This window comes from Ammospiza caudacuta, chromosome 15 (genome assembly GCF_027887145.1).
Source record: "Ammospiza caudacuta isolate bAmmCau1 chromosome 15, bAmmCau1.pri, whole genome shotgun sequence".
Lineage (NCBI taxonomy): Eukaryota > Metazoa > Chordata > Aves > Passeriformes > Passerellidae > Ammospiza > Ammospiza caudacuta.
The window spans coordinates 10,768,039-10,795,650 of NC_080607.1; the positions used below are offsets into that span (position 1 = coordinate 10,768,039).

Sequence of the window (27,612 nt, forward strand, 5' to 3'; positions counted from 1 at the left end):
CAGCAGCAGAGAAACAGCTGACACTGTGCACTGAGAAGTGATGCAGGCTGCTTTGGAGTGCAGGGAAATCACAGCAATCTTTCCTGCCCAAAGGAATTCCCATCAGCAGCCAGGGAGACACAGCTCAGAGGGAGCTAGAGGGATGAGCCAGCCCAGAGAATGGCACTCCCAGCATGGACACAGGGCTGGAACAAACACAGGTTCACTCCCAGCAGGGTGGTGGCACTGTGACCAAAGGCCACGGCAATTGTCACCTTCCACAGAAATGTGACAAACTGGCCACGTCTACTGCTTCCACTTCTGCAAAGCCTGACATCCTCCAGGGTATATTCTGGGTCCCCTGGATGAAGGAGGAATTGAGAATCTGACTCCATGTTCTTAGAAGGCATTATATTATATGATATTATATGATATGATATTATATGATATTATATTAATCATATCATATAATATCATATCATACTATATCTATCCTATATTATATCTATCCTATATTATAACCATACTATATTATAACTATAGTATATTATAACTATACTATACTATAACTACACTATACTATACTATATTATAACTATACTAAAGAATAAAGAAAGGATACAGACAGAAGGCTTAACAAGAATGATAATGAAAGCTCCTGACTCCTTCCAGAGTCCTGACAAAGCTGGACCATGATTGGTCATTAAGTAAAAACAATTCACATGTTGGATAAACAATTTCCACATTCCAAAGCAGCAAAACACAGGAGAAGCAGATCAGATAATTATTGTTCTCATTTTTCTTTGAGGATTCTCAGCTTCCCAGGAGAAGAAATCCTGGCAAAGGGAATTTTCAGACAATATGACAGTGACAGTATGTGTTAGTTTTATTTTCCTAAGGACAGAAGCTCTGCTCCAGAGTGTCTCTGCTTCAATGAGAGGACCTGTGAATGCAGATCCTCTCCATTAAGCCAAGGAGAGAAGGATGGGCCCACATCAGGGCTGTTGATAATTGCAGGAATGGGAACACGTCTGACTCACCAAGACCTTGCAGATGCAAGCAAATCAAGGTTTTCCCAAAAGAAGCAGCACACTTCTTAGGAAAAAGACATAAACCTTGATTCTGGTTGTTATCTTCCTTCCCAGCAGGATGGAGACTGCCAGTGCAGAAAAGCAGGAGTTCCTGCAGGGGAATGGCATTGCCTCCTTCCACAGCCCAGCTCCCTCCTGCAGCTCTGCAGGGCAGCACAGGGAGAGCTGCAGAGCAGGACAGTGCCTGCACCAATCCAGCTCTCAACAGGCACCTCACAAGGCAAGGAATGCTTGGCAGATCCACAGGTGCTGGAATCAAAGAAAGCCTTGGAGCAAAGAGCTCCAATTCCATCAGGACTTGATGTCCTGCAGCACTCCTGCCCTAATCTCTGTTAGAAGTTCCTGTTCAACTTCACTTGACATCCAAAACAAGCCCCCAGGATGGCAAAAATTCACTGATAAATGAAAAAAAAAATGACTTAGAATACAGCAAAACCTAAGCTCAACACTACAGGTATTTTAAAAAACCCACAGCCACATCATGATGGCAAAATTGGAGACACACTGGGGCCCAAGTGCCACTGATTTTTGCCTGTGGAACCACACTCGTGGAATAAAATTGAAAAGGTTTCAGTGTTGTCAAAGCTGCCACAGGCCAGGAGAGGCTGGCACCTGCTAATTTGCTAACAAAACAGGCTTTCAATAAAAGGATTACTGATGTAATACCTAACATTCATGAGTGGCTGATCCACAAATATGTGCTACAATGGGTTTGGCAACACTGAGGGCCTTTCAAGCAGGGCCAGAATAAAAACAAGTGATTGTGCTTTAACCACAAGTGATATTAGAATACTGACGTGCTCAGAGCAGTTAAAAGGCTTTTAAAATAGGAATAAGTAAAGGATTTGTTGTGTCTAAGGGCAGGAAACACTACACAGCTAATTTCCCTATATGTTACAGTACTACTGAAAGATTAAAGGGAAAAAATGTAGGGCATTGTCTAAACAAATCTTCTAGCATTATTAAGTCTGTGCAACAGCATGTGACTAATGTTCACTGGCAAAATCAAATGCAACAACAAAAATTCTGAGATCTGATTATGGCAATTAGGAATTATCCATACAATGCAGCCTGCCTATTATCAGCCTACCCCTGCAGCAATCTCTGCTAGAGTTTGTTATGTTCTTCCTAAAAGCAAGAATTTTTGCCCATAATTAGTATTTTTCTCCCCATGTTAAATAAATCATAACGTTGTTGAAAATATTGTTCACAGTCAAACAGGGCTTAAAGATCCTTGCTCAAACATGAGAGGGGATAAACATGAACAGCATCAGGCACTGACTAATCATTTAATAACAACTTCCACCTCAGAAATCCAAGGCTGCAAATACTTTTCTGGAAATACTTTGGATTAATGCCATCTCTGACCACAACCAGAACACTGCCAAGCATCACAGTTAGGAGGAATTTAGGAGTTCATCACCTTTCAGAAGAGGATCTCTGGGTTTTCAGCTCTGCAGAGGATGGGGTTGACTCAATCTAACCCTCATCTAATGTGACATTGCCATTGTGATATAAATAGTGTCTTATTTGCCTGCTTCAGAACAACAATGTTAGTCAAGAAAAGGTCAAATGGTTTTGCCACAGGCAAAAAAAGAGTAAAAATCTTTTGTAATTTAATATTGCTTTTTTTTGGTTTGTTTTGGAAGACAGGAGACTCCAGGTGCTAGTCACACAGGAGGGAGAGGAATACAGAAAAGGAGAGAAGGCAAATTTATGTAGTCTGCAGTAGCAGAAAGCAATAATATTTCAATCATTTCTTAATGCCCAGAGGAACAAAGATTTACCTGGCATCTCACTGATCTCATCTCTACTTGGAATGCTGCAAACTGTAGAAAAAGGCTGCTCAAACCTGCCTACTTTGGCAATGCAGAAATTATAGCTGCAGGCAGGTCTAGGACAGAGGAACTGGATACAACTGATTAATGCCTTTTTTTCTTATTCCACAGTGCTTATTACACTGATGCTTTCAATTAATAAATCATTAATAAGCATGACTTTTAACCATAGATAGTCATCAAATCAATCAATTTTTATCCAAATGGGAATAATCCATGATTTTAAGTCTTTGACTACATTATACAACGTGAGCTTGTACAAACCCTCAGATAAGGGCAATAAAAACACCCACGTTATTTATTAAAGCTGCTTTCAAGCAATTTTCTCATCCTACAGGAAGAAAAGCATCTTTGTTCCAAAATTTATATGCAAGGCAGGCTGGTACATTCATGCACAACTGAACTAGAGAAACACAGAGCTGGGAAGTGAAATTTCTACAAATTCCTTCACAAAGGTGACCCAAAGGCCAATTTATTGCTCACTTTTATTGCTTCCAGCACAGTGGGAATCTGTGCACGTGGCAATACTGCAGTCCTAATGGAAACCAGTAAACAGGGTCACACACGTCACAAGAGTTGCTTTTCATGTTCTGAAAATATTTGTGGGTCCTGCTTGCTGGAAAGGCAGAGAGCTTTGCTTGTGCTGCCTGTGCTGGCTGGGTGTTCCCTGCACCCACAGCTCCCACTCAGAGGAAATACACTGCTAAACTTGTTATCAACCCAATGAGAAAGGAAAATAATTACAGCAAATTTCCCCCTGGGCCATCCCCTGCAGACTAGAGAAGGCTCTGAAGATCCTCTGAAGCAGCCCTTGTCTCCTGGGAAATGCCACTCATTAAAAACCAATTGTTTATCATTCAATTAAGGTACAGCACGAGGTGAATGAGATAAATGAAGTATCTGACTCGACTGGAATGGTGTGTTGGGCCCAGGCCCTGTGAGACACAGGCAGCTTGAGGGTTATTTTTGCACAAAACTCATTTATGCAGTGACCAAAGATAACAAAGATAAGAGTGCAGAGGGCTACGAGGGAGGGAATGCAGGAGGTCCCCTCAGCTATTCTTTGCAGCCTGAGCAAGAAAATAAGAAAAGCAGGAGCAAAGACAACAAAATAACAGCAGTAAATCTATATTATCTACAGGAAGAGAAAGAAAAGCTCCAGCTGTTATTCCAGCCTTGAAGGGAGGCATCTCCCTGAGTTGTGAACAGCAGAGGGAATTTGCTTTGCACAATTTGGGGGGTGAATATCACCAGCTACTGCCAGAGTGACAGCCTGAACCACAGGCAGGCACTGAAAGGGCAAAAAGTGCCCACAGTGAAAGATCACTGCAGAAAAATGAGGAGGGAACAATGCCCAGTATCTTCTGGCTTTCCGAAATCAAACATGAAATTTTACATCCTCACACACACACACAAACTGAAATCAAATTTATGAATAACAGGTCTTTCTTTGAACTTCTGAGAAGTTCCTGAAACTTCTGAGCACGTCAGCCTTAGGAAGGAAGAATGAAAATAAGGATTTGAAACGAGAAATGAAGACAAGTTTGATGTTTGTATAATAAAACAAAATCCAGTGCCAAAGCTTGAGAAAAACCAAGGAAATTTAATAGTTCTAACACTGTTCTTTGTCAAACACGAGACACTGAGGATTTGCATTTTCCAACTGCCATCTGGAATTATTTTTTTTTTAATTGTAAATGCATAATGGGGAAGTAAAGCAAGACAGCTTATACCTTCATGTCCTCAGGCTTTTTTGTTCCTTTGTTTGCTTTTAAACAAGGAACGTTTACAGATAATGACTGGCTGTGATTACTGAGAAATACATAAAGAAAACCAGTTTTTCAAAATGCCCCATCCAAATGCATTAGCAATTAGAACCTCCTCAAGTTTCCATTAGTCTGTCAAAACAAGAAATAATCTCATGGCAGCTGACTAAAATTCTTAAAGATTGTCACACTGATTGAATTTCAAAGTATAAACTTACAAATTCATAGTCTCCATCCTGTGGTACTTTCCAATCAGATGAATTTTTTGTCTGGCCAGAAACATTCTTCCCAAAGCTATTGATTTGATTCTCCTTCTCCTTCTGTTCAAAGTATTCAAGGAATGATGGTCTGGCTGGCTGCATTGTTTCATCCCTCCCTGGAAGTATTAAAAATAAGAAAAAAATTTGTTGCTTTGAAAAATACGATTTTGGTTATACAGCCCTATATCATACCCAGAAGTGATTTTATTTTTTTTAGCACACACTAAATCACACAGTACTGCTAAACCACTTGCTAAAATACTATTTTTCAGCAGCTTTTCCATCATAAAACTGACGGCAGGGAGAGAAAAGTGCAGAAGGAGAGCTGAAAGCCCAGCACAGAAGTGATTACAGTGCTGGAGGCCTTGGCCTCTAGACCTGCAATCCATCCCTGCCAGAGCACTCCAGGTAACCAAGCCCATGCCCTGAATGCCAGAACAGAGCAGCTGCTGGCCAGACAGGCTGGGCTCCTCCATCCCAGCCAGGATGCCCTGCTAAAGAAGCAAACTTCAAAATTAACACTGCTGCTTTACAAAAAACTCACCTTCACATTTGTGAACAGGACAAAAATGAGGCTTTCAAAGACCACAAACACTTTATAAATACCACAAAATTTGCCTTGGGTAGAAGCAGTCAACTTTACTATATTGTTTGGGTGGAAAGGCTTATTTAGCTTTCAAAATTTGGGGTTTTTTTCTTTTTATAGTCAGTAGGTGATCAAGTTTACTGCCCTGGTTTTATTTTTGTAAATTAGCTCTTGTGAACCAACTTTCTTAGTGGAAGAAATGCTTAGACTTAGACTCAATAAGCCAGCTATACAGATGAACCATTCATTTCTAGGCTCTAATTAAGAAACTTGGGGTAATAAGAAATGGGAGGGTGGCTTCATTTGTAGGGTGATGACAGCACAGTAAGGAAGGAAGTGATGAAATGTGTGGGGATGGAAATGCTAATTCCCAACACAGACAGCAACAAAAAAAAAAGCCAAAACAGGAAGAAAACATGAAATTTAACCTCAAAGCAAGTCAAGGTTACAAGGCTTCCAGCATCTCCAAGGGAAGATTTCTTCATCAGTGCAACCAGTCCAGCACCAGATGCTGCCCAGCTGTGCACACCTAAACTGGGCTGTCCTGAGCTTCAGCACAGCTAATTCCTGAAGAGTCTCAGTCCAAAGTAAGAGGCAGCAAATGTGCTTTAACAGGGCTGCAGCACAGGACCATGAGAGCTGCAGGCACAGCTGCAGGCTGCTCACAGCTCAGTGCCACTGCCCTGCTCCTGAAATCCCCAAAAGCTGTGAGCAGCACGGAAGCAAGCACTGTAACCCACTGAATGCTTCTGTTCTGTAACACAAGGTTCTCCAGAATAAGCTACTCATACTTGAAACATATATTTTAGGTGATGCAGAAACCACAATTTTCAGAAAGCAGGATCAGGGCTGGAGTTAGCAGAAAATGGCATCAGAACAGCCTAAAGTCTGGAGTGCAGAAATAAGTTCAGTGCTGAATGCCATACGTTTGAAATAAATATAATCTGTCAGGCAGGCAACCAACCAAGAGTTTAGAGCTTCCAACAGGCACACAGGGGATGTCCTGTGATGGGTTGGCAAGGTCTGTGTAATGCAGAGACTCTCCCACAAGAGTCTGTACAGAAGGCAGGCTGTCACAAACTAGTCCTCTCTGAGGACATCCAGCAGCGCTTTCCTCTTGAAAAAATATTAGCTGCTCTGGAAACTCATTAAGATTTAATCACAGAATATTATTCTTGCATACAAAATTGCCACCCAGTGATCCAGAACTTCCCTGGCAGACTCTGTCTGAACCTCAGAGAAGTGGATGAAGTCCTTGGTCAGCTACAAGATACACTAGGAAATTATTTGTCTATAGAACAAATTTCTACAAAGTATGAGAAATCTTGGCAGGATATTTGGGTTGTGATACTGAGAGAAGTGTGGTTCTGCACAGCCCTAAATGTCAGGATGCATTTTGAAAAAGCCATGCATCGTTCTGCCTCTCCAGGGCCAGCTAAAAGCTCAAGCATGAACTGAAGTGCTGATACTTTTGCACCATGACAACTGGAGCAAAGACAAATTATTATACCCCTGGCAGTAGATCCCCTTTTTTTAAAAAACAAAACTAAAGAACTCATCATACATAATTAGATCAAGAAAGACACCTTCAGACCAGCAGCATGAAGGTCAGGCAGAGAACACGTCTGCAAATTGGAGAACAGCTTTGCTGTTGGGAATAATTACTGAAATAAAATCACAATCCAATTACTGCTGAGTGATAAAACATTTATTTAGAATGAAGTAAACACACCCCTTGTACCCTGCTGCAGCTCAGCCTGCTTGAAGCAGGAGGTAAGTTATTATGGACAGTCATGGCAATGTTTAACACCAACTAATTTTGTAGAAAGAGAGGAATTCATAACTAGTCAGGCTAATCTATACACAGCTCACTGACAGCCAGCCTGGGTCTCAACAATTAAGACTTCCTAGGGGGAGAAAAAGAGAAAATCTAAATCATGTTTGTATTCTGTTTCGAAGATCACTGTTTGCAGCAGAAGAGACTGTGAAAGCAAATGTTTCACTCCAGTGACACTGGCTTATTCAGTTCTTGTCTATTTACTTCCTAAAAAACTGTTCACTCAGAACAGAACTTAATTCAGGGTCAGTTAAAATAACCATGCTCATTTCCTCACATCTAGTGTTTTACCAGAACTGCAGCACTTGCACTGGGCAGAAGAGATTTGCAGAGTCCCACCTCTCCCGTGTGCCCAGGTCCCACTAGGGCATCCCTTAATCCAGCATGCCACCTGCACCACACAGCTCAGGGCTGTCAGTGACAAAAGGAAGAACAGGGAAAATTATGGACCTGTAGAAGATTTTCTTGCTGCCCTTGAGGTCCCTGCCATACTTAATTCTATCAGGGTTTCAGCTCTCCTAACCTGATCCCTGGCTGCTCGGACAATCCCTGTGAATTTCTCCCATGCTACCTGTCCTTGCTTTTACCCTACAGGCTTCCTTTTTATGGCTGAGTTTGTCCAGGAGATCCTTGTTCATCCCTGCAGTCCTCATGGCATTTTTGCCTGACTTTCCCACTGTCAGGATGCATTGCTACTGAGCTTGGAGGAAGTTAGCCTTGGATTTTTGAACCAGCTTTTTGGGCCCCCTTTCCCTCCATGACTCTATTCCATGATACTCTACCAAACTTATTCCTGAAGGGGCCAAAATCTGCTCTCCTGAAGTGCAGGGCAATGAACTTTCTGTGAGATCTCCCAGTGAGAGGACAAGGGGAAATGAAGTGCTGCAAAGGGTAACTCAGCTGAACAAAAGGAAGGAAGTTTCACAGCAAGGATGGTTGTGCAACAGAATGGGACTGGAGTGACTTTGCAAGGCCTGGAGCAACCAGATCTGACTTTGCACTTGTCCCATTCCAGGGACAATTGCACACAGGGAATCAGCATGATGAACACCAGAGCTCCCTGCCCACCCAAGTGCTTCTGTGGCACATGCTCTTCACACCCACCATCAGACACCTCTCACCCTGCAGCACCTAAGGCCTTGCAAACACAAGCAACATTTAGTCACCAATTTAAATACATTTAGTCACCAATTTAAGTACATTTAGTCATCAATTGTAGTACATTTCCACACATCAACGCATTACACTGCATCTTAGTGCTGCTTTGTTTTTTAACTGATATGAAGCAGAGATTGCTAACTGACAAAAAATGGGGGAAAAAAAGAGATGGCAATATAAAAGGAGAAATAGCTGTGATGCAGATCTAAGATATCTGAAATTTTAGTTGCTGCTATGATCTCTGTAGGGGTGTGGATGCAGCAAGATGGACAGAAACGCTCCTGGAGACAGAAAGACATTACACCAAATCAATTATCATCCCAGCACAACTGAACTTCTTTTCGTCAATCTTAGCACTTAGCAGCAGTGTCATCTTTCCAAAGATGACCTGCTATTAATTCAACACAAGAGTCACACCACCATATCTTTAAAATTTTGATAACAGGCAGCCAAAGACCAAAATCGATCCCTGCTATTTGCAGAAGCAGATGCTGCTGAAAGATGACACCGCACCAAATGCAGCCGTGCCAAAAAGCATTTAACTTCCTAATTTTATAGGGTTAGGCTAAAATATGAACATTTGACAGCAAGTGAGATCACAACTGTGGTGGAGAAGAGCCTTTTATGAGAAGGTCACCCCGTGGTGACAAGAAAGGCTTCACTGTTGCATCTATTTTGGAATCTAAAGAGTTGCTTCTAAGGATGAGCCATGAGAGCTCCCTGGAGCCATTAAAGGTCTATCATTTAGATATGCAGTCATCTTTTAGGAGCTATATTAATTACACAAATGGAACACCACAGCTCTGCTGGGGCTGGTCCAACTGACTGCAGAGTTGCAGGTTCAGAGTGGCTGTGCAGAGCAGGGAGGGCTGCTCAGAGCTCAGCCTGCATTCTGTGAAGAGCAGAAGCCCTCCATGGAAAACTCACATGGTTTTAAAGTCATGCTTAAAAAGTATAAAAACACCAGTACTATTGTGTCTGAGAACAGAAAAAAGTGTGAAACTAGTGGGTCCAAAGGTAGAGAATGCTCTGAGTTGAGCACAACAAATATCCCTGTAAATTTCCATTTCTGTGCTGTCCTTCAGCACTGGAAAGCAACGTCCAACTGCACGTGGCAAGGTCCCTCTCCAAGCACAAACAGCCCAAAGGCAACTGACAGGTACAGGCAGGGCTCTGCAAGAAACCAGCACTTGGATCCCCTCCTCTGCCAGGCTACAGCAAGGGCAGCTTGTAAGGAAAAAACTGAACAACAGTCCACTCCTTTCCAAAAATGTCTGAATAATTGAGGGGATGGAATAGGTCAGTCTTAGGGGCTGGCTGCAGCATACAAACCACCTCACATGAAGCAAAAGATGACAAAGAAGGTGTAGAGAGCCTCCAAGCCATTTGCATTTCCATATGATGCTGCAGAGAAAGCAGAATGATAAAGAAGAAACAGCCCAGTCAATCAAACCAGCAAGAGATTTACTTTTTATACTCAGCAGTAAAGAATATCCATGGAACCAGATCACTTGTTATCATCTAGCCCCAGAAATCAAAAGACTCATTTCGTTGATTTTGCCAAATTAGCTCTCACAATTGAAAATTTTCAGAAGCTTACAAGCTTCAAAGAATGCTTTCAAAAAGAAAGTGAGATTTACAAAGGCCTTCTATCTATCTGAACAAGCTTGCTGAGCAATGAAACTAAAATTTCTGCTTTTCTCCAAAATTATTCTTCTCTACTCAAACTTGACATCAGAAAAATCCTTGTTTTATTATTCTTTCCTCTTGAAAGGGATTGCTAAGGTCTACCTGGGGTGAATATTCTGGAGTTACAAAGCCTGTCATGAGAGGGAGAGTAAGATAACCTCAGGAACACATTTTGTGTGCACTCTACTCAAGGCAGTTTACACAGTTAACACTCAAATACTGTTCTTGAAGTCACAATGATTGGATTTCCTCCCTATACCACAAAAATTGGAGCTGGAGTTATGGCTGGGCACAGTCGAGATAATGCTACAAACTGATTTACAATGAAGCTGACATAAATCAGAAACAATGAAGTGATCAGCTAAGTGATTAGTGATTTCCAACTAAGACATGATCCTGGGTATATGTATGTGCATTTGTCAAAAATTCAGAGGCTGCAACCTCTACTAAGCCTTAGTCCTCACTAGTCTCAGTAAGCTGCTGCTTTATATTGAATTATGTAACTTTGAGACTGGAAATACATACTTAGGATGCACAAAAAGAGTGCCTGATGGTCATGTGTAAGCAACTCTTCATTAATATTAAATTCCAAATGGAACTGCAGTTTTCTTTGCTTTGGGCTATTTTTTAGAGATCACAGATGAACTTTAGCAGCTGGACAGCATAATTTGTACAGTCTGAAGAGGACTGAGTCATTTTAAGCAGCAGAGCAGAGAGATGTCAAATTATTCAACCAGAGCAAAAATTGCTCCATTGTTAATAAGTTCATCCCATGGCAAGAGCACCTGAAATTTCCTCACATTAAAAGCAGAACACGTAACATTTTTTATCTCTTTATGAGGACAAGTCTCCTCATAATTATGGCCTATCTCAAATTAAATCAAACCAAAACACTCCCAACAGCTTCTGCTATTAATAAGAAACTCCTAAATGAACATAAAAATCAACCTATGAATGAATAAGGTGTGAAAGACATCTAAGGAGAAGAGCACCAACACTTACCCAAAGCTGCAACATCTATAGTGAGAACCCTTCCAAAAATAGGGGAGGAAATCCTCACAGTAATTGAAGGTGCTTAAGGTCAGGTTACCTCCTTTTATATCTCCTCTGCTTCAAATCTCAGACATGATTATAAATACAGAGCAGCTTCCTTCCTCCACCACAGATTTTCAGTGGCCACCTCATGTCTTTCACCTCATTATTCTGAACTACTAATTGAGTCCAGCAGCCACTGCATGTGACAGGCAGTGAGATGTGAAGGTGCATCCACAAAATGTGAACATTTCCCACTCTGCATCCTCTGGCTCAGCTCCTCATCAATGTTAATGAGAAACACCCTCACCAGCAGGGATGTAGGCTTCACATCCAGCACCTGTGGGTAAGAGCTCAGGCTCCCCAGATGGCACAGAACCAAGTAAGCGCTTCCTGACTCCCTTCTATTCATAAGCCAGAAACTCATTTGCTTATCTAGAGAGAACAGAAAACAACATTGCAATGAACATTTTTTTCTGCCGAAGCTTGAAAAATCTGCTGGTAGAAACAAATTTGGTTTTGAACTTCTGCAATGAAGGAATTTAAGAGTTTACAGTTTTTCTTCTTCCTGCTTAGGAGTAAGGCTTTCTCCAGGATTTATTTTGATCCAGTAGGGAATAAGTTTATTCTTAGAAGAGACAGGTAGGCTGCAGTTTGCGTGTATGTGCAAATGCATGAATGTGCATGGGACAGAGATGTACTTACTGAGTGATTTACTACTATTCTGTCTCTTGGTTGAGTCTCCTGAAGCACTCTGCCTCCTGCACAGTGCTCAGGACCCTGTTAATCACATCCCCCATTTTCTCCAAGAAAAATGCTTCTGTCCAGAAAAAAATTAAAAATCTCCTACTTTCTGACTAAATACAGGAGTGCTCAATAATAAACTGTTAAAACCAGCAAAAATAGCTCTGTTAAACACATACATCCTTTCTCCAATTTCAGTATCTCTGACAAGATAAACAGGTAATTAACTTTGTCTTAGCAATGAAGCTTTGTCAGATGTGCAGGACAACCAAAGGGAGATAAGCATCCCCCTCAGATCCTGGATTAACTTCCCCTCATTCTCCAGCCTGCACAGAGCCAATATTTCAATTACTAGGGCCAGTGTTCCAAAAGAAAAACAAAACACACAACAAAAACCCCACAACAAAATGACAGCACACACAACACCTCCCATCCCTCAGAAATGCTGTCTGCATGTTCACAAAGCTTAATACTCTTTAAGCAAATTTTGCTGGCCACTGCTTATGTCAAACTTGCCAGCAAGGCTGCTATTAAAAGTCAGAAAGCAACAGGAACATTTCTCTGTGCAGATTTGTATTCTCCACACCCCAAGAGTGGCAGTAGGATGATTCTTACAGCTCAAGAACAATTTAATCAATGTAGGAGTTGGTATAAGCAGCACGTTATTTAAATGCATTATAATGCTGGGAGTGCTTTATGGTTCAGTTATGACTAAAGGGACCAATTTGCTTTAAACACAGAACTGCACCACTGGACATCAATAACACTAAGTAGTGGGAAGCTGCTGCAAAGAGCTGTTGTTGTCCATGGAGAAAAGCAGAGGCAAAACAAGAACCTTTGGTCAGTATCTTTGACACAGACACGATGGAAATCCTGACAAGATGTAGAGTTATTCTCCACAGAAGCTGCATGAGCAATTTGGATGAAGTGCCAGTGCACTTTTCTGGACAACTAATGATATTATAGCTACCTCAGCTATACATCAGTAATACTTTAGTCAATTACAATATTAATGCAATCACATAATCCTTCGGCCACCCATTCTCATTCTGCTGCTCACACTGCAGGTTTTACAGTCAATGCTTTATGTGAAAAATCTCAGGTTAATTCACGGGGAAAAAATGTTTTCTGAGTCTTGGCAGAAACATTTCTCTGGCTCAGGTTTAAGTGTCACCCACTGGATGTCTCACACAGCCACCAAGATGACAAGCTAGCTTACTCTGAATCATTTTTCAAATAGGAAATTGCCAAGTTTGCATCAGCTCATTTAATTTGCTAATGAAGCCCAATTCCCCCTCAAAAGGGGAAATACTTTTTTAAAATGACACAACCATGCTTAGCAGTGTGGGCATGGTAAAAGCACAACAAAACCCAAGCCACCTCAAACTGTGTAAGAATGAAGCCTAGATTTTTTTTTATTTTAACATTTACAGACTCTAAATAATTTTTACCAGCACATTGCATTATCAAGGTACAGACAACAGTGATATTAAAGCTTCTGGTGTATTTCTGCACCAGACCCTGTACTGAATGTGTGCCACATGAACAAAAAACCCAAATCCACAATCCTTCCCCTGTCTCCAGATCCCTCATTCATCTCAACCCAAACACCAGACAGCCCAACTCACACTGCTGCTGGCAGTTCTGCTTTCTCCAGTGTAATTCACCAATTATTTGATGCTTAAACAAGCAAGATGTACTTTAACAGAGAAAATAGGGCAGACTACAGTACTAGACAAACTAGATCCAATTTCACTTGGATCTGATTGTATTGCAGTGTTCAAGGAAGGCAACATTATTATAAAATTATGTTCCACTCTTTGATTTAAAGAGACAAATCCATGCCAAGATTCCACTGTCTAAACAAGTACAGCAAGTAAAGCAGAAAAAGGAAGAGTAAAAGCATAAAGAATAAAAAATGCTTCACTGTTTACTAGCACTATATATTCTCCCATAGAAAAAATTAAAAAATGACATTTGCAGACATATTAACAGCCCCAAAGTTATTCCAGCTCTCAAGCACAATGGAAATGCCTGTTATTACAAATCATTGCTCATCTATAGTTCTCCAGCTACATTTAAAGTTTTCCTGGAATAGTTTAACTGCAATCCATAAGTAATCTTTCAGCAATCGATTTCGAAGTAAAATGTGTCGCAGCACAATTTAGTACCTGCAGTCTCAGGCAATCACTTGAGTGCTTTCACAATGTGTAACAGAATGTCACAGTGACATTTTTAATGATGCCTGACTATTTATATTGAGTGCCCAGAATAAAGCCAAGCAAATGAAAGAATTTAGGCAAACACAATTACAGCTCAATTGACTGCAAAACAAAACTTCCCCTCTATTGTAAAATACTGGAATTTAAGATTCCTCTGAGCTAAGAAGTCACAAACTGATTTATGCAAGAATCACTTTCAAGCCTACTGGAAGTTGTTTGCACTTTCAAGGCAATTGGAAGTTGTTTGCTAGAGATTTCTAAGACAATCCTATCTATAAAACACTGAAATACAACACTTTATACACTTTTTACATTAAAAAGAAATACAACCAAACAAAAATCTCGTTAAGATACAGATTTATACTTTTTAATTAGAAGGAAGGGCTAGAACACAACTTCAGAAACCTACAGTTAAAAAGCCCAGGACACCTAGGGAAGCTATAATACCGTGTAAAAAAACAAACCAGAAGTTTTTTATTGACTTAAAAATAGGTTCTATTGTGAGTCATAAGACAAACTGCCAAAAAAAATTATAGGTGCCTTTAAAAATATGATTCAATGAAGCTCCTTAAAACTCAGTTGTTCTCAAACAGCATTATTATATTTATATTCAAGATTTCAAAAAAACACTTTCTCCAGAGGGTTCTGCAGCAGGCTGATGAGCTTTAGGGCCAAATGCATTTAACTGAATGTTATGAATATGTAAGTGGCAAGCTGAAAAATGGAGCTGCAGGGAATCCTCACATAGGGCAAGCTGCTCAGAGACACTGCCTTGCATCCCCAAAACAAACTGAGAAGTGCTCTCAGTATTTCAGAGTTACACCAAAAAGGAGGAGAAAAGGGTGTTAAGATAAGGTTATCATTTTCATTAACATCAGATTTGCTGGAATGAAGGTACAAGCAGGCAAAATGCAGAATAAATGGGCTGAGTGGGCATTGCTGTGTGAAGCCCATGGCGTGGAAGTGTCCCAGTGCCAGGCACCACCTCCAGGGCTGCTGCAGCATCTCTGCCACACCTGGCTGTGAGCACCCTGCACAGCAGCAGCTGAGGAGCAGGGAGCTCTTAAGGAACCTGAAGTCTAAGGAGGGTTTAAAATAAATCTGCACTTTGCAGTCCCGGAGCTCTGGAGGTGCCAGAGCTTGTTGTGGAGCTCCCTCTTGAGGGGAGAGGCTGCCCTGTGCCGAAGGCATCGCTGCAGCCCTGAAACTCACTCTGCTCAAAACCTGGGTGACCTTGATAAAGAGAGACTATCAAAGGCTATCTATCTATCTATCTATCTATCTATCTATCTATCTATCTATCTATCTATCTATCTATCCATCCATCCATCCATCCATCCATCCATCCATCCATCCATCATATAAAACTATCTCCTCGAGCCTCTGAACACCACTGCACACACAGCACCAGCAGCTTTTGAGACACAAGCACTGCAGCTTTTCACAGATAGAGAGAAGATAAGCACATGTCAAACATGGAACATAAATCCAAGAGGTGCTTCACTTTTCACAGTGCTGGCAGTGCAGGAGCACCAGACAGCAAAACCTCTGATATTGTGAGCCATGAAATGGAACAATACACACTGAGGATGAGAGACTATCAGTGCTGGCTGTTACTAAAGAAACTGCAGCTTCACCAGGTTTATTTAATGCCACTGAAATGTCCCTTTCTTTGGAGAACATTTTTGCTGCATCCATCTCCTTGCTAGACCAACCTTGTCCCACCACACCAATGTCTTTGCTGCCCCAAGCTGCAACATGGACTGACACCTCTGGGTTTTAATGAGCTGAATGATGTTTATCAAAGTTTGGAAAAATCTTCAAAGGGATTCTGCTGAAATCTCCCTCTCAAACCCAGCATTGTTTCACAAGCTTCAAAGGGCCCTGACAGGGAAGAAGCTTTCAGCACAGATATTCCTGAGGAAAGGCTTCTTCCAAACTCCTGTGAAGAACAGCTAAAGGCTCAATACCAGCTGGCCAAGGAAGCCTTTGGAAGCAGTGCCAGAGCCAAAAGAACAAGCCTTGCATGTGGTGATCATACTTGAGCACTGCTGAGCCCTCAGTCAGCACTTTCTCCAGTCCTTGAGCAAACAAACATCCAGGCTGGCCATTGAGTCATCCCTGACTGCCTCTGCCTCAGGACTGGGAGCTTAACAAACCAGTGGAAAAGGATTTCTATGAGAATCTATAATTCAGAAAAGATTCCTTTTCTTGTAGTCATACTTTTCTAGGAAGGCTCTCCCTGCCATTTCTTTAATCAAAGAAACATTTTCAACCCTTTTCCAGCTCAAGCTGTAAGACTGTCAGTCACATAATTTTAAATCTCACATCCTCTGACAAGGCTTGTGGCTTTAGTAAGCTTTCCTGGTTTTTTAGGGCAGTATGGATTTCACCTTGATTGTCTAAAACACAGCTCACTGGGCTGTCCTCAGTGACTGCAGTGACACAAAGGAAGAGCACCACTCCAGAGAGGCCAACCCCTCCCACTGCACGTCCTGATGTGATGAAGCCTTCAATTTATCTGTCATTTCATAAATCTGTCTCTTCATTGAATGCACCACTCCTAAAACAGACTTTCACCTTTCAGAGGCCAGGTTACAGCCAGATCATCATCTAAAGCAACACACATCTTGTGATTAACCTCTTGTTAGAGTCTCCCTCTACATTCTGTGAAAAATACAAGACCAGCAAAATAGAAGTGACAAAAGAACCACCCCAAATTACTAGCAAGCATCAGATCTTATTTGATTAACACAAAAGCTTGTGGAAATTGTACTTCAGCTATACCGTGGCTTGAAAGCCTAGGAAGGCTTGGGCCTAGGAAGGTTTCTCAGAGAGCACTGACCTAAAAGTTTGGCTCCCTACATCCAAAAGACATAATAATCAACCAAAACTATGAAAGCAGGTTGGGAATACATATCATAGCCCACATGAAGCTTTAAGAAATACTCTCTAGAAGTCAGAGATGTTTCCTTACTTTTCATGGTGCCCTCCTCCTCCTCCTCCTCGGTGTTGATGACCATTGTGCCCAGCTGGGACTCCAGGGTGCCATCGTGCTCTATCATGGTGTTGGCTCCATCACTCATGGTGTTCACAGCTCTGATTGTGCCAGTTTCATCTCCACTCGCCCTCACCATGGTGCCTGAATCTGTCTCATCCTCCTCCTGTTCAAACATACCACAAACACAGATTTTACTGATGAAGTGCCATGAGGAATGGCTGTGTTTAAGTCACACTAATTCAAGGGGTTTTTTTACAGACACACACAGAAGCAACGTTTGGTTTATGCACTTTGTTCTCTCCCTGTCATCTCCAAACAGGTAATAAAAACTAATGAATACTTTTCTGCCAGCATGGTAAGTAAGAGAACAGATAAATAAACTTCTCAGTGCAAGTTGTATCTCATTTCTAAGCTGCTGAAGTGTTTGAAAGGGTAGATTAGAGCACTCAATCAGTCATTAGTGTTTCTATTCATGCAGGCAGTTCTGAGAGCTGACCCTAACCCTCTGTCTCCAGTGGTACAGCTCACTGAGAGTCACCAGGTCTAGGTCTAGAGAGTATGTAGCACATGGAAATAAAAGCCGCTCATCCTGTTTTTTTTTTCTATTTCTAACATTTAGGTAGTTTTACTCATTATAAACTTCAAGGGCACTGAAAAAAAAATTAACTACATTTACAAATCTTTAAAAAGGATTCAAACAAATGATCAAAGTTGGGTAACTTTTTTTCAGTGAAAATTACTTTTTATCTTTCCATTTGCTTAAAGGGACTAATAAAAAAAGTTGGAATTACTGCTGCCAAGGCTTAGGAGACTGATTCTGTAGGAAAAACACAACCTCTTCAAACCAATTCTGGCAGAACAACTTCTTGGCAGGGTTATGTTAGCCAAAGGTGGCAGTTCCATCAGGTGTGTGCTTCACTAAGTGTGGATTGTGACTAGGACTTCATGAAGAACTGGGTCAAGATTTCCACAATCCATTTGGTTTCTTGAAATTGTGGACCAGCTATCCAACGGCAGGAACAGAAGTCCCTTTCCAGGTTTACAGTAGAGTTTCTAGGCATCTCACCTTAGCTGAGATGCTCCTGTTTTGTTCTCAGGATGAAGTTCACATTCTTTATGTGACCATGGCCTTACTGATCTGTGTTAATGTTAGAAAGAAAGCACACAGGTGTTGCACATCAAGCTCTAATATTCCATCTCAGTGTCATGGAAAGAGAGAAGTCACCTCTCCATGTTCTGGTGTTCCCAGCATTTTACCTGTTGTGTCAAGAGTGTCTACAAAATTTACTTTCCAACCTCAAAACCAACAGCAAGAGAGGAGAAAACTACACAAGATGCTAATAGAGGAGAATTAATTTTGTGTGGAGTTGAGTGGGTGAGAGGAAGTAATAAATTTGTTAGCTACACATCATTTAGCAAAGGACTGCATCAGAAGTTTTCACATCACTTGGGAAGTGTTTGAGAAGCTTTTCTGCTGGCAGACACGGAGTAGAGAAGCTTCAGGAGAACACAGACACCAACAGAGAGGACTCAACTCCACCACACAGACACCACCTCTGTGACCCCAGATCAGTCAGAAAGGAAGAAGGGATGGCAAAGACAAAACTCAGGGTGGGGACAGTACTCATAGAATTGACATCATGGCAATGTGACCAATAAAGTTACTTCCACACTGAATAAATACCCAGTCCTGGAGTGCAAAACCAGATGCACATTGTGTTCAGCACAGACACCAGGGACCATGCTGCTCAAGCGTCACCCCTGAGCAGGGCTGGCACACAGTGCTTTGTGCTGCCCATTTCATTTACTCAGGCTGAAGCAGGCAGAGGCTCAAAAACCAGTTTTCAACATGCTTCCCAAATCCACATGCTGTAACCACTGAAACAGAGAGCCAAACTGAAATCCACAGCAAGCCCTGAACACTTCCCATGCCCTCACCTCAGGCTTCTGTCGGTTGCTCTTGTGCAGAAGAAAGTTTCTATAAGGGATGTTCTAAAGCACAACAGTAAAACAACACAACAGACTTATATCACAGTGCATCAGAGATGATGTTATTACTCTGTACAAGGAGAGCAGTCTAAGACCTGAACCTACAATGAAAACATTCTCACTACTGCATAAATAATAGAATCCAACTGGGAAAATTAATCAAGTCTTCTGCATACAGCACTTTGTAGCCCAGCCTCAAGCTACCCTGTAAGGTGAACAGGACCCCACTCATACTGCCTGTCCCACTCAAATACAGCTTGAGCAGGGACCAACCATCACGTTACACTCATGAAGTAGAAAACTCCAGAACTAAGTCAAATCCACTGGCAATTGGACAAAATACTGCAAAAACAAAACCTGAAGCAGTTAAGTCTTATGAAAGGAGTGAGAGTTTGGACTTTGCACACTGCTGCTATTAAATACTCACTGAATTTTCTTCATCCTCCTGATCCAGCTCACGCTGCTGTGCCTCTTGGCGTTTCAGCTTGATGTCCATTGCTTCATTAATCAGGTCCCTCAGAACTGATACTCCTTTGGCACTTTTAACAAATGGATGCTGAGAAACATTTTAAAAACAAATAAGCATTGCATCCAAAGCAGGACAGAACAGTAAAACACTGTTACTATGGCCTACTTCAAATCAAATTAAGGTTTAACTTGAAACATTACTAAAATAATTACCCAGTCCTTCTGTTTGGCACAGGAGGGAGAACTTCCACCCCCCAAACAAGATCAAGCTCCAAGGGCACAACTGATGAGAGACCTTAGGCTCATTCACCACCCACAGCTCCACTTACTTCTTTCCTTAGCTTAGCTGTCAAGAATCAATTACACAGACCATTACCATGCCTGGAACATTCTGAGCAACCACTTACACTCAGCCTGCCCTGTTTTGTGTTTTAAGAGACACTTTCTTGGCAGTGCTGGTGGGAATTTGAAAGTAAAACAACAAATCCAAACCAAACAAAACCAGCAAACCAACAACAAACTCTGAAAGCCAAAACAACAAAAACACCCCAGAGAAGACAGAGGAAGTTGAAGTCAGACTGGTTCTTAAAGAACTGAGAAGTTGAAGTTGAGTGTGAAATTTTTATAACAAGTTACTAAAAAGTACAATCTGCAGTGAGCAGGAGCAGCAAGAAACGAAACCAACATCTCAAGAGCCGCACAGCACAGCCCACCCTGGGCAAGCCTCCCCCAGAGTTTATGCTCTCCTAGGAAAAGCAGACCTGCAGCAGCTGTGTTGCAGTGGCTCTCTGCTCCGGGCTCTTCACAAGACACTGCTTCACAAAGTCTGTGAAATTGTCCGACCACAGCTCCGGCTTCCGGAACGTTGGAGGAGGATTGGTAGGAATCATGAAAATGGCCTGAAAGCAGGAGAGTATTTCAGATTTCCACAACAAAGCTTAGAGCCAACGATTCAACAGAAATACACCCAAACACACGCTGGTACTAAAGAACAGTGACTTTTCCAGGTGCAGCCTCTGAGGAGTTTGTGCCAATATTTCACACAAATCTGCTCACAGGGATCAAGCAGCAGGAAAACAGACTTTTCTCACTAGGTGCTCATATCTGGCAGAGCCATTATGGGCCCCAAAAGTGTGAATCTGACATTTTTCAGTCCCGAAAATTTGTGCTTGCATTAAAAAAAAAAATTTAAAAATCCACTTTGCATAACCCAGCTGGAAATACCCTTTACATCCAACACAAAGCACCAGCTATGTCTTAACAGAAGGGGACTGTGATTTTTTTATTCCCATGCAGATTCTTCTTGACAAAGACCTGTTTTAATTTAATCAACAGTACAAAGAGCTGACAGAAAACAAATTGTTCTACATATTAAAAACAAGATTGCATGCTGATATATGATTCAGCCAACTATGATATCAAACCTTTTCCATACAGCAACACATTTAAGGCCACGGTCCTTACCCTCATGGGATGAATATCTGCATATGGTGGCTTTCCTTCAGCCATTTCTATTGCAGTGATTCCCAGGGACCAGATGTCTGCCACACAATTATACCCAATTTCCTGAATCACTTCTGGAGCCATCCAAAATGGGGTCCCTATGACTGTGTTCCGCTTTGCCATGGTGTCCTGAGGAGAAAAGGATAAAGATCCAGACAACAGCAACTGTATTAGCCATAAACAGTCATTAATGATTAATCATCATTAATTATCACCCTAATTATCTTGCACGCATGCAGATTATTAGGCTCAGCAAGACTAGAATACAGAAGTCTGCAAAGATCAATTAAAATGTGCTCACAGAACTTAAAAGTATACTAAAAAAAAGCAGCAAATGCTATTGCAAACCATTACTTAGTTGTATAAGCTTCCACAGAGGAAGATCTGCTCTAATCTGCTGCTGGTTTAGCATCCCATGGTGCAAAGTGCTAAAAACCATCTATGAACAATTTGTCCAGCTCCACATTCCCATCACACACACAGGTTAAAAATATAAACTGAAATGTACACAGCCACCCTGGTTTTACTTACTGTAAGTTGTCCTGCCACTCCAAAATCAGCAAGTTTAGCATGTCCCTCTGTATTTAGCAATATATTTCCAGCTTTGATGTCCCTGTGTATTTTCCTCATAAAATGCAGGTACTCGAGTCCTTTCAGTGTTGATTGCACTATTGTGGCAATTTCCTCCTCTGTGAGCTGAAGAAGGGAAGAGTTACTGCCAGCATACCAGTGGACGAGACACAGCACTATTGTGCTTTGGTCTGTATTTTACTGAGATTCACTAATTGCCACTTAATTGCCTTCACTAAAGGTTGCCATACCAATGGGGAATTAGTTAGTGACTTATGTAGCAGAATTAGATCACAACCATCATACATAAACACACTACTACATTTCATATGCCACAACCTTTTCTCAGCTTGTAATTCTTATCCTGAAATAACCAAAGTAAGGCAAAGTAGGGTCTTACTTGGAATCAATCTGGGTTTTCAAGAAAACCAACACACCAATTAAATTGTCCAGAGAACCAAAACTCAGTGTAATCAATTTTGTCATTTTCAGAGTAACAAAGGACCTGCATCTCTCAAGTTATGGCCAGTGGTTGTGACAGGCACTGAACTCTGAGAATTCAGCCCTAACTACTCACACTACACCCACAGTCCCACCCCTGCCCTCAAAGGAGAAAGGACACACGTACAGTTTTATTTCGTAACCGAATAATGTCAGACACAGATCCAGCACCACAGTACTCCATGACTATCCACAGGTCTGTATTCTTGAAATAGCTGCCATAGTATTTCACCACATGAGGACTAGGAAAAAAGAAGGATAAAACAAAGGGTCAGACACCAGGTACCAGCATCACTGAATAAGCACAATACACTGCAGAGACCCTGAGTACATTTTAGAAACTCAGTGCTGAAATGCCAACCCAGGGCAGAAGCATTCCAGAACACCCTGAATTCTGCACAGGGCTCCCCAGTCCTGCCAAGCCTGCTCCCACAGCAGGGCTCACATGACCTGCCAGTAAGTCACTCCAGGGAGCTAAACTGTCCCACAAATCCCACGGAAACAAGGGGTGATTAGCCTTCAGTCTGAACCAGGCTACAGCAGGGTCAGTGCTGGGGCAGGACAGGGAATGGGAAACAGGCCACAGCAGCCCCTGGAAAAGGGGGTTTTTCTGCAGAACATTTGCAGACAAACAGAAACAATAAATAAAGCCCACAATTTGCTGGAAAATAACTATCATGCTCATAAAGACAAATGTTCCCCCACTACCACGTGAACCTACTTGTCTCTTTGATTTAGTCCAGGATACATTTTAGGATCTCAGCACAACCTAAGACTGCCTCAGTCAGCTTTCTGGCTGCCCAAGAAGCAAAAAACCTAGTAAAGTACACTGCTCAGAAAAACCCTGTGTCCTCTGGAAAAGGTAAAGCAGAAACTAACAGAAAGACTGTCCCTGATTTGATGGGAAGGGAGCTAAGGAACAAAAGCGTGTTTAATTTATTTTCTGCTGAACATTTTCTAATGAAAAAGCTTTAAAACTAGCAGGTCAGTCACACTGCAGTGTCCCTTAATGCTTGCACAGAAAATGTGATGCTCCAGTGATTCACTCCCTCTGCTGTTCACAACTCTGAGGTCTCACTTTAGGCCTTACAATACTAATATTTAATTTAAGAGAAAGTAGTAATGCATTTCAAGTTACACAGTAAGATTTTTCAGGAACAATTTCTTTTCAAGATACACTCTGCTGCCTGCCCCTAAGTCATCTTCATTTAACTACAGTGAGAGTGGAATGCAGTAGAGTAAGTGACTGGGACCACAGTTTTATACTGCTCATGTAATTTATTTTAAATGGCTTTCCACACAGGAAGTCCTTCAAAGTAGTGTTTCCTAAGGCCAGATTCACAATACCAGAAGAAATGAGTGTATTTAAAACCTTCAGCTTTGCACTTTGAGAGGGTCTTCCCTACCCACAAGCTCTTCACTGGCTAAATCACTGCAGCACTTCTTCCTATAAAAACATGCACAAAGGGGAACAACAACCATCACAGAGCTGCCAGCAGGTTATTCAGGGGATGCTCAGATCAGCTTGCACTGCAGCAGAGCCTGTAGAGGCAGGACAGGAGCGGGAAGGACAGTCCTGCCACAAGAGCAGGTGACAGCACGGAGCTGTGCACACGCAAGAGCAGCCATGCATTAGTGGCTCTCATCCACGTGCCCTTTAAAACAGAAACAAAAAGCCTCCTTCTGACAGTTTTCTATGCCTTGCTGGGAAGGCAGCACCAAGGCAAGGTTGTTGGGGAAGATGAAACGGGAAAACCTTATAAATATGACTGTCTGGCAAAAGATTTTGAGAATATTGAAACTATAAGCGAGATTGAAATGAAAGCAAGCTTTGAGATACCTCAGTTACTGAACAATGGGAAAACAATGGTGTGGCTGGCTGAAGGTAATCCCCTTTTGATGGAACAACACCCTCTGCTTGCAGACAGGCCCAAGGCTCAGAGCAGACCCTGCAGCTTGGCAGAAGGGGCCCAAAGAGGAGTTTTTAGGGTTTAAAATGTAACACAGTATGGTAATGTAATGATTCTTACAGGCTGTATGTAAATGCTGTAGGATTTGTATATTGTACTAGACTGGTTAGTGAGAATCAGAATATTCAGCACAGAAGATTTATTGCATTGGAATGGGAACTTCGCTCTCTTATGCTTTTGCTCTCTCACCCTCTCATCCTCTCTGCCCCTCTCCTCTCTCAGCCTGCTCTGAGCTGTGTCTGGCAGCTCCCAGCCCCCAGGCCCTTTGCAATGAACCCCAAGTTCCAGCCCTGGCTGCACAGATCTCTCGTCTCTGTCCATCCCCACTGTCCTACCCCGCAATGCTCCTACATAAGACCATGGCTCTAATTTGATTAAATGCCAGGTCACAGGTGATACTTTTCCTTGAGTCCCAATAAAAGGTTTTGGAACACACACTTACCTGTCACATTGTTGCATTATGGAGATTTCCTTGATGATTTCTTGCAGGTCAGATTCCACAGGAACTTGTTTAATTGCAACAACTTGACCCGTTTCTTTATGGATGGCTTTGAATACACTGCCATAAGAACTGGAAAACAGAACGTGAAAACAAATACTGAATATAGTAATGTTTTAAAAATATCAATGTTATTGTTTTGCTTTTTGTGAGTGTAACCATCAGGTAAAACATTAACTATCCTTTTGTTAAAAATATTTTGTATTTTAATGTAAATAATCAGCCCACTAGCTTTTAAACACTGTAATAGAAATAAATCAGCAAACAGACAGTGAGGAAAGAGCACACCATCATTAAACTGAGCATAGCTTTGGAATGGCCTTTCACACAAATTCAACACCTAAAAAGTCTCTTTTTCCAGCACACAGTACAAGCTGAGCATCAGCAAGAACTACAGCTCTGGTCAGAGAGGCTTGCTTGTTCCTGTCAGATATTATCACTCTTATTTCCAGCTTCTTTACTTACAGCAGCCAGGCAGATTTACAACTCAGTCTTTTCAAACTGCTCCAGGCAGTGAACATGTCACTCCTGGAGTGTTCCCATGCTGCTCAGCCTCACCAAAGGGCACAGCATCAAAAGTTCACTTCCACCAGGCAGATTTTCCTCAAGATGTACCAGGGATGAGCTACAAAATCTTTGAGTTCCCATAGTGCTCCACCAACTCCAGGCTGGGATTTTTCACAAACTTTTAAACTCCCTACTGCTGACCCATAACCTGCTATTTAGATTAAGCTCCTGGGAATCAAATTCTTTATTCTGTTATTAACCAAACAATGTCACTATGTCAGTAGCTACCTTTCAGAAACAAGACTATGACAAAAGCGAAACATCAGAACACTCCTCTGTTACACAGATGTGTTTTCCTAGGGAAATATACATTGGGCCCACTGGAACACAACACATACCCTTCTCCAAGCTTCTCCAGGACATCAAATACTTCTTCAGGCTGTTTGGTTAAACTGTCTTCATCTAACTTCTTCAGCTGCCTGTATGGGTAAGGAGAGAGAAATTATTACATTTAATTTTAAGACAGTTTGGGCTCTGCTGAAACAGAAGAACAAATACCACCACTTAAACATACAAAAGGTTTGGCATGAAGTAAATTGACTATGAAGTAAGTTTATTTCACCTGATGAGAAGACCCAATATTATTAGTATCCAATTGCAAAAAAGGACTGGGAATTACAAAGAATAGAATGTGAGCAGGCACACAAATCCACAACTCCTCTTGGCAGAAATCAGTTTCAGGATCTATATGCTGGTGGTCACATCTCAGCATGGCACAGTCTTGAAGCCATTGAACATACCTGCTGAATTTCAATATCTGGAATCGAAGGATACCCACCAAAAAAAGGAAACATCATCTCTCCTGATGTTTAGAGTATGTGTGGAATACATTTGCTGGCAGGCAGGAGGCAATACTGCTCTCACCTGCACATTTTTAACATCAGAACTTCAGATCTTAACTTCATGGGCCTGGACATTTACTAGGAAGATTCTATCAGGAAAAAAGAAACTGCATCTGACTCTCAGGATCTTGATGCCATCCCTCTTAAAGTAATGCTAATAAGAGTCAGCTGAAATAATTTCTAGGAATAAAAACCTGCCATGTGCTGTGGTTCTTCACGTGGCCCCCCTTTCCCCCAGAACAGCTTTTAGGGAGATGCCGTACACAAAGCAACACAAAGCTCAATCATATTTGTTTGAGTCTGCACTGGAGAGCTGTTCACCAAACCTCCTGAAACAGCTAAGGACTACATAACAAAAAGGTCTGAAAACAGTATTTTATTGTCAGTGGTAAGAGTATCCAACAGCCCACAAACAAGTGCTCTTTCATTTTCACATGAACTAAAAAAATCTGAAACAACAACAAACAAAAACCAGCCAACAAAACCCCCTACAAACTCCCTAAATCAGCTCATTTGAGTTTTTCAAACACAGAAACTTAAAAGAGTCAGAGTTTTTAGCACTGACTGGTGTTTAAAGTAAAACACGTGTGGTTGCCTGCAACCTCGAATTGCTCCTGGAAGCTCTTACAGCTGCTGCTAAAGATCAGAACTCCAGTCGCAGAAATACTAATTTTTATACTAAATATGTAACTTTTTAACCCAATTTCTTCAGAAATAGAATGAAAAACCATTCATTGACCCCTGGCTATTATGTTTATGTACAAAAGCCACAAGGGAGGAGCAGCTCACGCATGGAGCACATACAATGGCTTCCTGAAGCAGAGGAAACATTATATAGAAGCAGACTCAGGAAGTGGTGAAATACTGAAAGTAGCTGCTGGCTTCCCTGCTCAGATAAGCATTAAACAGAATTTACTTGTCCCTGTGAAAATGGAGAGGGAAGAAGCTGTGGGAAAAGGGGAAAAGCAAGTAACACATGCACCAGAAAACACATAAGACACCATTTCCAAGGAGCCCAAAATGTGGTGACGCAAGAGGCAGACCCTTCTTGTTTAAGTTGAGGCCTAAATTCTACTAGCATAAAAGGAAAAAAAAAAGACTTCATATACCCAAACACAATAATCAGACAACTACTGTGCTTGCAGGAAACAGCGTAATTTCTACTACAATCCAGGAGCCCAATTACTTTGCATTGTCCTGCTCCACCGAGTGCACTCACTGCTGTCTGACACACGCTGCCTTTCTCCTGGATGTTTATACCACACAGACGGAACAGCAACACAAACCCAATCTCACCTCTGTTGTTATTCAGATCTAATCTTAATCACCTGCCCCATAAGCAATTATAGAATAAAACCAAGCTTGTTTTGTTTTTTAACAGAACATACATCACTGTTTAACCAAAGGGGGCAATGCCACTGGGGAGCAGCGCCAGCCGCTTCCTTTGTTCGCTGCCGGAGCGTCCCCGGGTCCCAGCTGCGAGGCACTGATAGGATTCGG

General features: G+C 41.7%; 1 protein-coding gene across 2 annotated transcripts in view; it reads right to left on the reverse strand.

Annotated features, from left to right (window-relative positions):
• The window catches only part of STK4 (serine/threonine kinase 4), a 48,536-nt gene that overhangs the window by 20,032 nt on the left and 892 nt on the right, over positions 1 to 27,612 (reverse strand). Inside the window, exons 2-11 of one of the 2 annotated variants that reach the window (XM_058814453.1) lie at positions 25,609 to 25,689; positions 24,647 to 24,775; positions 22,362 to 22,476; positions 21,695 to 21,859; positions 21,125 to 21,292; positions 20,422 to 20,559; positions 19,620 to 19,748; positions 19,142 to 19,195; positions 17,180 to 17,366; positions 4,893 to 5,050 (exon numbers count right to left, since the gene is read on the reverse strand). In XM_058814453.1, the coding sequence (XP_058670436.1) occupies positions 4,893 to 5,050; positions 17,180 to 17,366; positions 19,142 to 19,195; positions 19,620 to 19,748; positions 20,422 to 20,559; positions 21,125 to 21,292; positions 21,695 to 21,859; positions 22,362 to 22,476; positions 24,647 to 24,775; positions 25,609 to 25,689 (1,324 nt within the window). The remainder of the gene's footprint in view (positions 1 to 4,892; positions 5,051 to 17,179; positions 17,367 to 19,141; positions 19,196 to 19,619; positions 19,749 to 20,421; positions 20,560 to 21,124; positions 21,293 to 21,694; positions 21,860 to 22,361; positions 22,477 to 24,646; positions 24,776 to 25,608; positions 25,690 to 27,612) is intronic. The other variant, XM_058814454.1, reaches the window with a different exon arrangement.